Below are 13,437 nucleotides of genomic sequence, written 5' to 3'. Positions count from 1 at the left end.
AACTTCAACCTGTTTCACCTTGAAAGGGAAAATAACCCATACCACACAGCACTGGAGTTTGAAGCAAGACATGCTGGAGAAACTGTACCACAATTAAATGGAATCAAATCCTGAAAATCATTTTGCCTTTTGAAATATTGATTATGCCAGCATTTCTAGGCTTTGTCATGAAAAGGCTGAATCCCACAGAAGAGTATTCCTTTGCAAGTCTCTTAGTGGTCTTTGTCATACAGACCTCACCCTTCATTACATTATCTTCTTACTTTAGGAAACTCATAAAGTTCCAAAGTAATAATCATATAGCTTGTAGTTTCCTTGATCTTCAGTTAGAAGCCAAGAACTGTAATTCAGTTTCATGTTTTAAATCTGAAATACATTTAGGTGCCTTGTAGTTATTGGAAAATTAGAAAAATATTTTCCCAATTAAAATGTTTATCTCCTTTTTCTCAGTTATATGGCAGCTCTAAGGTAGTTTATGTGGAAAGGTAAAAGTGGTTTAGATACTTGGAGGCAATAAATTCACTCATCTTGTACTTGGATACTTGAGATCAGAATCTCACAGATTTGTAAGTTCAAGTGCAGTCCTCCAGCTGGTATGGGAGGTCAGATCTCTAGTGTGTGTAGTAAATGGGCTTTATTGTAAGTACATGATTGCTTGCACTTACCTAAAATAATATGTGCAGTGGAAAACTCCAGCTTACTGTGTGTGTGGGACACAGCCCGTCTGCCAGTGAAGTCTGCCTGCTGATTTACTGCTTCCAGGGTAGATGACTTCCTTAGTGGAGGGAGGACAAACTCAGTGCAGATATGAGTACAAACTCACAGCTCTTTGATCTCTTTAGAGTCACACAATCTCCTCCTCTCCTGAACTCTGATTTCTCAGCTCTAAAGTGTTTTAGTATGGGAGGTGCTTGACCTCCAGAGAAAATGAGAGTGCAGAGACCTTTTGCACCTGGGAGGATGAAGCTTGGCATGAAGAACATCAGCTCACTACAGGTTTGTTAGTTCCTACAGAATGCGCATTTCATAACATGTTCCTGGCCACAGGATGGTTTCTGTTTGGTATTGTCCTATGGGGTTTGTACCCATGGTACAGAAAGCGGAGAGCAAAATATTCTAACTCAGTTTCTTAAATGCTCTTTCTTTTCCCTACAATTATTTTATTAAATGGAGAGAAGCAGAAGAGAGGAGTAACCTCTATCCCAGACGACTTTTTTTTCTTTTTTTCTAATGACAAAATGTCTTTTAAACATGCATTTTTAAATATGAACATCTCTCATGTCGATGAATTTTGCATAATTACATAATGTAGTGTGCCCAGTGAAAAAGGTTAGGATTTTAAACATTAATAACTTTATTATTTGTGCGGTGGATTTCAGAGTATAAAAATTGCATCTCAACACAGAAGACAAATTAGCTTTTATTTTAAAATACAATGCAAATTCCTACTGAACAGTGGATAAATTATATGTAAGACCACTAACATTTTTAAACTTGCCTAATTTAAAACCTATTCAGTGGTTCTTTTAATGTCTTCAAAGACTGTGTTAGCCTTCATGGTGACATTACTGTGAGCTATGGAAAAATGCAGCCCAAATGTTTCAAAGAAAATTCTGAAAAAGAAAAACAAAAACATGTTTTTGCAATGAGTATTTTACCATTACAAGAAGAAAAATGGACTAAAGCGGTTAGGATAATATTGTGTACTGGCTGTGCTATGCAATGATCCTTGCTAATAACAAGACCGTATGTTGGATGATTAGCCCACCTGCCATGCTGGGAATGAAGGTGTATACTAGCATCTACCAGTAAAATCATGTCATCCCTGATTTCTTTCTGTCATCCCCCTTCTAATTTGTCTCAGTAGTCAGAGATAGCGAGACAACTTCAGGGAATCAAGTTAGAAGCTACATAATACATTATTGCTTACTGCAATGTACGCTAATCTCGTTTATTTTACTACACAGTAAACTTCATTGGTTGCTTTGCTTCACTGTACTGATTATCTGAATATGGGTATTTAGTGACATGTGAGTGCCTTGATTGACATCCTGCTGCTGGTCTGCCAGAATGTGGAATGTCTTTGCAGCCTGTGTCATTCCTGTTAGCCCTGGGCATTCAGTTCAGCTGTAATCCAAGAGCACCAAATTGGACCACTCTTCTCGTGTCTCAAGCGAAAGGAGAGCAGGCAGAATTTGCTTGCAGTCATTTAACAACCCCTTCAGCCTCTTTGAAATAGTGGCAGGAGATGGTCTTCACAGGTCACATGGCAAAGTGCTAAGAATAGCAACGTATATGTTCTTCCATGCTCAGCTCCAGTATCAGTATTAGCAACAAACCAGCTCTGACTGTTTTATGATTGCCTTGGACTCTCTGACCAAGGCAGGGTACACAGTTATTTTGTTGCTGCAACTATATTTATTGGGGTCCTAGCAACATATGCAATGCAGTAAGTTGAAAAGTGGAGAGGAAGTAGGGCACTTAACCGTGTACGGGGGGACTTCCGTGAGAAGACAGGGACTCACTGCTGGGCAAGTGTATGTACGAATCTTGTTCCAATGGCAAGAGGAGGGAGAAAAATGGGCTGAGGGCCCACAGTCATGTGCTGCATCTCAGACTGGAGCATGGAGTTCCTTTCCATTATTTTGGACCCACCAGGGGTATTTTGAATGGAAAGTGTTGATTATTTCCAAGTATCTGCTACCTAGGCAGCTGAGCTTTCCTCACAATGCCTATCAGTGTATGAGCATTAGCTGAAGCTCTGATTAAGGGGAAGATGGTTTGTTTTGCTCATAAAACCTCTTACCTTCAGTGAAGGGTAAGCAAACACTTAAGCTGTTTCCTGAATAACATTGCTGTCCTGAAGTGGATCCAAAACAACTGAATATTACAATAAGGAGCTAAGAATTGTTGTCTCCATGCTCTTTTTCTATTTTTCTGCTCTTTTAGTTTATTCTGCTTGTTATATCTTGCAAATCTTGTAAAGATCTGTTGGATCTGTGGGAGAATGTGATCTTCTGTTTGGGAAGGGAAATTTGTTAGCAGGAAATTCCTACAGCTCTCAGATGATCACCAGCTGTTGAAATGCATCTTGTAATTTAACTATACAGGATAACAAAAAAATACTGGCCTTTCCAAAGTATAGTTTCCAGGAAGGACAAAAGTCTGTTCTTCAGCTGATATTGTGGTCTTTGGGCTATTATTTTTTTCCTAAAAAGACAAAGCAAAGGTTCACATCATTTAGGTGCTGGCAGTTTGAGGTGTTTAAAAAACATGGTTTCAGATGACACTGTCAGACCTAAAGTTTCAATTTCTGATGGAATTTTTCATCCACACTTACTTAAAAAACTGCCAAAGAATATTATATATCAAGTAGGTTGACAAAATACATTTCTTAATTTATTTTTTTTTTCTATGCATTTTCTGTATTCAATACAGTTGGTAGCACTGTGGCCAGATTATTTAAGGGTCAGCTTTAATGCTTACATTTTTTGTTTCAGAATGCCTGCTCTCAGCTTTCTCTAGTCAGGCTGTGAGGGTCAAGCTACTGCTGCAGGCTCCTATAAAACCTGGAAAAGTTTGCAAGAATGTGGTATTGTGGTTCTGTGGGGATTTAGATAGAGCACATGCTGAACAAAAATGTGATTTGTAATTAATCTAACCACTGCTACCAGCCATGCTTTTCTTCAGACCATTCAGACCGGTTCTGTGCCGGACATACCTTTTTCTCGATATTTTTTGCTAAAGTGTTTCGCTAGTTAGTTCACGTGAGCTGCACTAAGCTTCTGTACAAGAATTCAACGAAGCGCAGCTGTAGTTAACTCTCCTCCATACTCAGCTATGACTAGAAATCATGCATGAGTTGAAGCAATATGTTCAAATGCCCAGCTTTATGTTGAAAGAATGGTATTAATATTTTAACATTCTGAAGGAGAAAGCAGTTATTAATATCACCCAAAGGCATTACTAGAATTGCTCTCTTTTTGGATTTCAAGATTACCATCTGTGTAGCATCAGTAACAGATGTTCTTTTCACCAGAAAAATGTACATGAAAGCAAGGACAATGTGCTTGTATAGGCTATTGAATATAAAGAGTGTTATAGAAGTAATGGAAGAGCAGATAGCAAAGAAGACAATGTGTTTTGTTGTAAGGGGATCTGGAGAAACTATTATGCTCCTAGCTAAACCAGAAACCTCAGTGGTGGAGGTTTTCTCAAATGGATTCATTGATAAAGTGGTTCTAGTTTTATAAAAATTATTGAAGCTTTTTTTCAGAATTTTGAATTTTTAATTTTGCATTTTTCTGGCTTTTGGTTGGTTGATTGGCTGGTTTTGCCTTAATTCATACAACTCCCATGAGATGTCCATGCTTTGTAAATTAAAAGAGAAGTGTTGGGGGAAAAGTCCTGGAAATGGATTAGTATAAAACTGAAAGCAGTTTTTAGAGTGTTTCAGAGGTTGCTTATTCTCACAGATCTGTTAAAGTGTATGATAATATGTGACAAATTATAGTAACTCCATTTTGTCTTGTCCTCTTTGTGCAGCGTTGTTTTATCTTTGATTTACAATTAAGGTTTTTCTTATTAAAAGGCTGACATTGTCTTGCACAAGTTTTCCTGATTTCAAAGTCTTCATTATTGTTTTTTTTTCCCCTCTCTCTTCAGCATTATCTCTTAATGCAGATAACATTTTCTAAACCTTTGTATCCCCTCCTGATGCTTTTCCAGGTTACTGAATGGCCAGTGGGAAACCAAGGTTTGCTGTATGACCGTAACTGGATGATTGTAAACCAGAATGGAGTCTGTGTGACTCAAAAACAGGAGCCGAGTTTGTGTCTTGTAAATCCCTCAATTGACCTGAAGAAAAAGGTTATGTTCATCCAGGCAGAAGGTTAGTAACCAATATCCTTTTCTTCCCTTCGTTATTTGTGTCAAACTTCTAGACCGAGACGCCTGCATGCACCTGTCGAGCTATTGAATGCTGTGTATGCTTGCTGACTTCAGACACAAATTCTGTTACCAGCTGTGGGCAAAGAAAGCCTAGGCTGTAATATACAGCCCTGCTAGTCTCCTAGCTTTTTGGGATGGGCAGAGAGTAGACAGTGACTCTCTATGTGCAGTCATAAAGTGGATGCTCCAGGAAGGAGTAATCAATTGACAGATGTGGAAATTTGCTGACAAGTCTATCTCTCCACATCACAAAACATAGAATTATGGAATACCAGATCAGAAGGGGCCACAGGGATCATCTAGTCCAACTTTTCTTGACAAAAGCACGAAGTTCATCAGCCTGAAGGGACTGTTATTGCTGCAAAGGTAAAGGATTAGGAGTCTAGTATCAAACACCCTGGCCAAAGACCTTCCTGTTTTATAACTCTCCTCCTTCTTCCAGCTGTGGGACTAGAGGGGTAGAGTCTTCAGTGGAAATTAGTATGAATTAAAATAAGTACTGGGCATTATTTGGCTCAGTTAAATGCTTGTACTAGGAGGCAAATATTTCATGATGCTTGGGCTTCTCTGGATTCATCACAAAGCTTTCTTATTCTCTGCTGAGGGGGGAAAAAAAGAAAAAGTATGGAAAGTATTGCAGAAAGCCCTTTGCTACTTGAGGGTGCAAATTATTTATTTTGCTAGCAGTGCTGTTAGCACTGAATGCTGGACAGGTTTGTATTCCACAAAAATCATTATTAATGTGAAGTTTGCATGTATCTGAATGGTGTTCATCATTTCCCTGGTATCTAACATTTACTCAGCCTTTATGTCTTAACCATTAGTAATCTATGTGCCCACATTTTCAGCAGCCAGAGCAAAGCAAAGGAACCTATATTCAGATTTTTCACCCTTTATTAGAAATCCATAGGAGAGGATCTGTAACTACAGTCTCCTTTTTGTTTGTATGTTACACTTGTTGTCCTCTCCAGCTGTCTGAGCACTGTCCATAAAATTAAGTCTGACCAGTTGATTTTGTTTGTCTGGAATAACTTTATCAAATGGACATTTGGGTACTTCCACTAGTCTCATGTGATTTTTCTTGTGTATTTCAGATCCCAAACACAATCTTATCTCTTCTTAGATTCTATACTGGCACAAACACTGCTATTTTCTGTTGTTCCCTCTGTAATCTTTCTTTGAAAAGGTATTGTTAGTTCATGACACTTCTATGTGGAGCACCTCGCACTTCAAATTATTGTAGTACAGTTGCATAGACAGCCTTCTCTCACAAGTTTTAAATTATCAAGTGCTTCAGAACTATAGAGAAATTCAGTTCCTTTCAAATTGTCTTCCTTTCTGCTGGTATCTCTTACTTGCAGAGACAATGTGATGTCTTGTCCAAGCCTTCTCCATTTATCCTTCACATTTTCAGAGGTTCAGCTCTGTTAGGCCTTTTGATTCTGCTCTTCTAAGTATGTTCTTTATTTTTTATCTTGCTAGTACCACACTGTTCAGACAAGTGCATATTCATTAGTATGTTTGCCTGTCAATAATATCTGTGCTGACATACTTCAGAGAGTCAGGAAGAAGTTTTCTCAGATAAAAATGACAGTCAAGGAAGCCACTTTTCACTAAGATTTACAATCTCTTGCCATAGTGCCAGGGTGAAATTCACCTTTAAATCCTACATTTTACTTTGTGTCATTTTTGGAATTTTCACTATCATTCACCTTTCTGCCTATGAAAGTGGGAACCGTTTCCATCCAGAAGTGATTGACCAAGTCAATGGATCACTTTTCCACCCCAAAGTTATTGATCACGTCTCCAGTGTGTTCTAACAGAAATGTGGTTGGCATTTATTTATAGACTACAGCCAGTAAGAGTGGAGTCATTCTTTGTATATGACGGTAGATACTGTGATCTTAGCCCATAAGGTGGTGTGGGCCTTCTTCTTCTAATAGTCCTGGTATTTTTCACTCTCATAATGTACTTACAACCTGTGGTATGTTTTTGATGCTTGACAGTGAGATAAGGGCTCTCATTTGCTTGGTGAGACTATTCCAGAGATTACTACTCATAAGACAGCACAGTGATGGGAACACATGCGAACTGACAGGGTAAAACTGAGCACATAAATCTGTAGAAAGTTGTTCCAATATTTGTGTTGTTTTCTTTCTTCTTACCTGCAGTCTAAATATATGATTTGTTTGTTGGTGTTAGATTATTTTTTTTTCTTTTATCCCTCGACATACATGGATCACTGTTATGTCTCCCACTTAAATCATTTAGTGGCAGACATTTGATTTAATAAGTTGACATTTTCCTTGAGAATTCCACGTCAATCACTGTTGCTTTTGTCACCACTCTCACCAGCCTGTCAGTAGTTTGTGGCTATTGTAGGACCAGAAGCTTTGAGCTGCACGTTTACTGAATCCCCTGGCTCCAGTGAACACAAAAACCCATCGGCTCCCAGCTGACTGGGTGACAACTGCAGTCAGCCGAGCTCTCTTCCTCCTGCTCCCCTGCAAGGATGCTGTAAACAGCCTGCTTTCTCTACCAGTTTCTTTGCTGTCATCTGTGCTTTTCCCATTTTGAGAGCAGGCTGTGGCAATGATCTCCATCTAGAGCGTGCTTTGCTGTCTGGAGGTGTCTCTCTCCCACAAGAGAGAGCCTAAGGCAACCATGCTGCTGGATTAGGGGCCTCTGGTAAGTGCCGAAAGCCCAGTGGGGTGAATCCCACATAGCTGAATTATGCAGCATTCTTAAAGAATATTTTTACTGTTGCATTGTTAGATTGTGGTGAAGACTTTATCTGTGCCACTTCCTAAAACAGTGAGTCAGTTCTGTCTCCCCCTCCAGGCATTTACTTTCCTTTCCCTCTAGAACTTTTCATTAGTGGAAAATTTGTTTCTGGCTATTTTATTTCAATATGGTTTAATATTCTATGTCTTTTCTGTCCAACAAAATAAAATAGTCAGTATGACAGTAACTACTTTAATGCCTTTTGCTGAATCTTCCATGTGCTGAGACTCCGCTTTGTGTTGTCTTTGACCCCTGCATGTAGGGTGGCTCTGTAGCATGTCTAACAACCAGCCTTGGATGTGCAGAGCCACTGTCTGACTGACCCAACTGTGTGATCCTGATGTCCCTGTGGGTAGCAAAGACACCAGACTGGGGCTCCAGAAAAGGCCAAAACAGCTCTAAGACTTAGAATCGTTCCCTGGCATGCCCACAAAATTAGTTGGCTTGCAAGGCAGCTGGGGCGCTCCCAGTGTTCCCCCAGTCCCTGAGGAGGGGGGTGAGAGCAGAGCGAGAGGAAGGGCTTGTGCTTGGCCTCTCCTTGACTGAACTTCAGTAGAGGGACTGAGATTTTAATTCTGAGAAACTACATTTCTGAATTTTGCCAGTATTATTTTCTTAGGCTATGTGGTTATTAACAGGCGTTTCCTATTTCTTTTGACATGAAGAGTGTAACTAACCCTTTCTATCACAGAACTTGCTTTGAGAAAATTGGTGTAACTTTAAATAAGCCCCTGTGGAGAAAGATAACTTCTTGTATCTCAACTGAAGAGTTAATGTTTAGGCTCCCAGCAATTTAAAGGTGGACAGGAGCCAGTGCCTTTATTTCTAGATGCTGTGTTACTGGAGTGGGAATCAAGGGAAATCTTCTTGTCCATTAAGTACGTGGGGGCACAGATTACACTGTCCTTGTTCCTGACTGACATAAAAGTAAGCCAAACTGAATTAAGCTGAGAATTTCTCTAGAAGACTTAATTCCTCTCTTTCCCTTTTAGCTAACAATCAGCATTACTCTGGCAAGTTGGGCATTAGTTTACCACAGCATAGAGGGAAAAATTTTGAGTGTTGTGAAGGCCCTTTAAAATATTGGAGTAGAAAGATGCTAACAAAACTGAGCAACTAATTACACTTTTTGGAGTTTATTATGCCTTCAAATAGTCATGTGTTACTGCCAATAAAAATAATGGGAATTAAGTGCATACACTGATGAAAGAATATACATGAATAGTTTATATTTCAGTCTATTGAAATAACAGACCTCTGATTTTTCTCATTGACTGAAAATAGGAGCTATAAAACAAGAACAATTTTTTTTTATATTAATACTGTGAGCACATCTGTGAATTTTATTATGAAGCAAATGACCATGGAGAATGACAGCTTCTACATTTTAGTAACTGGCAATATTCTGCTTTATTTTTTTGCCTTAAGATAGAATAAAATTGTAATTAACAATGTTTAACTGACCTAAACATCACTGTAAAATGTGTACTGTTCAATAAAAATGTGATACAATCGCTGGTGTATAAAAACAGGGCTTTTTAAAGCCCCGAGACTCTATTTTAAGAGATTTTGTGAGTGTGCCTTGCTTAGATAGCATTTGTAAAAGATATAACAACTAAGGATACATGCAGGATGAAACCTTTCAAACTCTTCTTTTCCAGAAGGAATGATGCTTAATGATGTTTAATTTTTTCAAAGAACAAGAGCATTAGTTCTAGTTTATAAGATGACAATATTGGCTTCCTTTTCAGGTTATTTCAAGCAAGTTCAACGCATTTATTACTTATGTGTTTTATTTTCTGAAGTGAGCCTAGCTTTTCCTCCTCTGGCTTCTCTTCTGAAGTATACCAACATCATTAGCTAAAAAAGGAGTAGAAGTCTTTCAATATTGAAAAGTTACACGTAACAGAGATGATAGCTAGGATATAGTGAATCTGAGCTATGTTTCATTGTTCTTCACAAGAGAATAAAACCATTTGATTTCACCATATCACAGAGCTGGTAAAGCTTGTTTCTTGTTTATACTACAATAATATAAACAGGAAGTAGTGAGTGAAATTGAACCATGCTGACAGAAAGCTGGGGTACAGATCAGTCTTGCTGGTATATGTTGCAGCATAATGGAAATGAGTTGGATTCATTGCAGCCACACACTAAAACCCTTTGTTTGTCATTTCAGGTTATTGCTTTCAATTAACAGAAAGGAAAATAGTACAGCTTTTCTTTTAGTTCTATAGTAAGTCACAGTAGCCTTTCCATCTCTTTGGCTCATCATGTTCAAGATAAGTGTGGAAGAAACTGTTAACATAGATCATTACCTGGGACTCCTCATCTGGTTTAAACTTAGAGGTGGACAGATGGGAATAATTGTCTCACTATCATTTTCCATACATTTTATCTTTTAATTATTGTAGTTTTGTGACATGTTATATTTCTTTCTCCCCCCACCCCACCTCCATCTTTCATCTTTCTGGTCACTCCATCACATCACTCCAAAAAAAAGCAACCCAACAGTGATCAACGTCATCTCCTGATTTGCTACAGGGACCACAGCAGTGCTAAACTCATCCTTTCAACAAAAACCGTGACTGAGGAAGTAATTCTGTGCCAGTTTCTTTGCTTGAGATACACGGAGAATGAAGTAACTCAAAGCTGAAATTGTATGTTCCTTAATGTGGTTTGAGTACCAAGACCATCTGAAGACATTGCTCTTTGCATTATCATTTGGAGCCACCTGCAGGCAGATTATATAATTCTAGCAAAAAGAAAGGATTTTTGTCACATGCTATTTCGGAGGCTGCTGTGATTGTGAACAGGTGCAAAAATAACAACTTTTTTCATGACCTTGTGTTTCTGCATAAATGTTTGTTGTGGGTTTTTTTTAACTATGTTTTGCTCTCTGCCCATCTAGGCATGGACCCAATATCTATATCACTAGAAGAAGATACTGGAAAAGAGGCTGTGATGTATGAGAGTAAAGTCTGTTCACACAGGTGAGTGAGAGCGGAGAGGAACCGAAGCTGAAAATCACTGCAGTGACACTCAGGGCATGATTGGATAAACACACACACGGGTGGAAGTCCTTCAAAGAGAGGGGGACAGTGACAAGCAGTGAATGACTTAGTGGACCAGGAGAAGACAGACTTAAGAAGGTAAACTGACATGCCCAGCATGTCTGGTAAAAAACACTAAAAATAATAAAATTTAAAAAGAGGGGGGAAGATAATACAAGAGACTGTGATGACTTGGCACTCACTTGAATAAGGGAGATATTTGCTTAACTTACTGAAAGGTTGAGAAAAAGGAAGGATGTCCCCAGTTACTTCCAAATGCTAACTGGGGGCCTCAGCAGGACTCTAGAGTTCAGTTCCTACATTTGACAATGATCATGCTGGCAACTTTGCCCATTTCATGCTGTCCAGATTCAAAATTGCTAGAATTCACGGAGATTATAAGCAGCTTTCCATATTTACAACCCTTTTTAATTTTGTTTTGACTGCCCATGATGATCAGTGTCCCCTTAACAATCTTGGGAAGATTGCAGGTGAATATGTAAAATAACATTAACTCTAATCAAGAGACATACCACTTCAGTGAAATATAACATTATGCATAAATTAATTTCTTATCAGTGAACGTAAGTGTTTATCCATCATATTTTCTAAGTACTTCCCAGTCTCATTAAGTTTTCTGAGTGGCAGTGTATCAAGTGCCTTCCTAATGTACATTTGCATGATCTATTATATTTCTTTTCATCGAGTCTCTTGGTAAGACCAACTAAATGAGCCACTTACAGATTTACATCTTCTTTGAGGCTGATAAAATGCTGGCACAGGTTACCCAGAGAGGTGGTAGATGCCCCATACCTGGGAACACTCAAGGCCAGGCTGGACGTAGCTCTGAGCAACCTGATCTCACTGAAGATGTCCCTGCAGATGCAGGAGGGTTGGACTAGATGACCTTTGAAGGTCCCTTACAACCCAAACTGTTTTATTATTTTAACCAAGGTATATTAATTCTTTGTAACCTTTTACATTTGCTTCCCTGAGGGTAACACACAAACAAACCAGCAGACTCACCGTTTGCCCTCTGAATCCATGCAGGAAATTATCTTCTGCTTCTTTTCTACTAGCTATTCAGATGATAAAGAGAATCTTTTTCTCAGAAGTATATTTTTCTCAGGTAGTGGAATTCACCCAAGTGTCATTTGTTTTAACCATCTGTCCCACTTCCCTTAGTGTTGACTCATCCTTAGCCTCCCCCTGGTTAGCCCATCTATTACAGGCTGTAAAATAACCTGAGTTATATTCCTCTCTCTGTGCATATAAGTGACTGCCATACTATTTATTGTAGCTTGTCTTTCATGTCACTGACTGTGTCATTTTTAATGTATGAAATAGGAAATTTTCATGGGAAACTGCTTAGAGCTCTGAGGAGGAAGAAAAGGATCGAATGACAAAGAAAGGGGAGATGCAAGACAATTTGCACAGAGTGGACTGTAATTAGCAAATAAAGCAGGAAGGAAGGCAGAATGAATGAACAGCATTGATGAGGCTCCCAAGCTGCTCAGAGATCCAACAGCATTGATGCCAGGTTCCCATGTTTCCACAGGGGAGCCTCCAGGGCCAAAAAATGTAAATAGAAGCAAAACAGTCATCTGCAGTAAGACAGGAGGTGATTTGTGGTCTGGGATCTTTTCTGCAAAGTGTCTGATGTGAGCAGGGGGACCAAAAGTCTTGTTAAAAGGCTTTTATTCCAAAGAAACCACTACAGAAGGCATTTTCCACGTATTAATTCTGCTCTCTGACGCTGTAGTTTCATCCAGTTCTGTTGACGTAGGTGTTAAATCTGAATTTACACTGAGATAGCAGAGAAAAGCACATGATGTTGAATCTGCAAGCATTCATGTGAGGAAGTTTAATTTCACAGCAGCCACCAAAGTTTAATGAGCCCAAGTTTCCCTTGTGAAGCAATTAATCAGTGTTGGCCTTCATCTCAGTGGGGATTGTCCATCAGCATGTGGTGCTCACATCGGAGGGACATGGCTTTCTAGTATAATATCTAACTGGACAGATGCAAGTAGAAGCTGGTGATATTAAGGTTATTGATCTTGTAGGAGAACCTAATGCTCAAGGTTAGTGCTCTACTGAAACAGGCAGGGATACAGCCTCCTCTTTGACAGGCCACAATATCAAAGAGATGAAAGGAAGAGTGTAAGTGGTAGAAAAAGACAAAGGCATAGTTAAAAACAAGGTGAACTGAGCCTGTTGTGTGTAAATATATGTATTATATCCCTTGGGATCAATATTCAGACTTCAGCTGTCCTTGTTTCTTGTTCTATAAATTACCTAGCTAGAGGGACCAGCTGTAGTGCACTGAAGCTAAATGACATAACAAGAAGATGAGTGGGGAACTCAAGGCAAGCAGCAAGTAAAATGTGAGAGAACTAGGCCCTCTTTTATAAATTGCCTGACACATGCCAAATAAAATGTAAGGCTGACAGATGTAAAGTAATACTCAACAAAAATAAACAAAAGCAGGATATTAGTAGAACTGTGCTACAACAGAAGGGCTTGATTCTGTGACTTTGAATAAGACCTTGAAGAGATGATGGTACTTGCTCAGAAAATGGTCTGATGATAAGGGGAAGCAATCTGAAAACAGAGGAGTCTCAGAATACAAAAACTACACAGTGACATTTGA

At 39.0% G+C, this 13,437-nt stretch overlaps 1 protein-coding gene across 1 annotated transcript in view; it reads left to right on the top strand.

The window, feature by feature from the left end:
• The window catches only part of MOCOS (molybdenum cofactor sulfurase), a 234,720-nt gene that overhangs the window by 202,426 nt on the left and 18,857 nt on the right, over positions 1-13,437 (top strand). The window contains exons 9-10 of the mRNA XM_065052850.1: positions 4,729-4,891; positions 10,646-10,727. Of these exons, the coding sequence (XP_064908922.1) occupies positions 4,729-4,891; positions 10,646-10,727 (245 nt within the window). The remainder of the gene's footprint in view (positions 1-4,728; positions 4,892-10,645; positions 10,728-13,437) is intronic.

This window comes from Columba livia, chromosome 2 (assembly GCF_036013475.1).
Source record: "Columba livia isolate bColLiv1 breed racing homer chromosome 2, bColLiv1.pat.W.v2, whole genome shotgun sequence".
Taxonomy (NCBI): domain Eukaryota; kingdom Metazoa; phylum Chordata; class Aves; order Columbiformes; family Columbidae; genus Columba; species Columba livia.
Note: the sequence above shows the minus strand (reverse complement) of the source record. Positions and strands in the feature narration are given on the sequence as shown.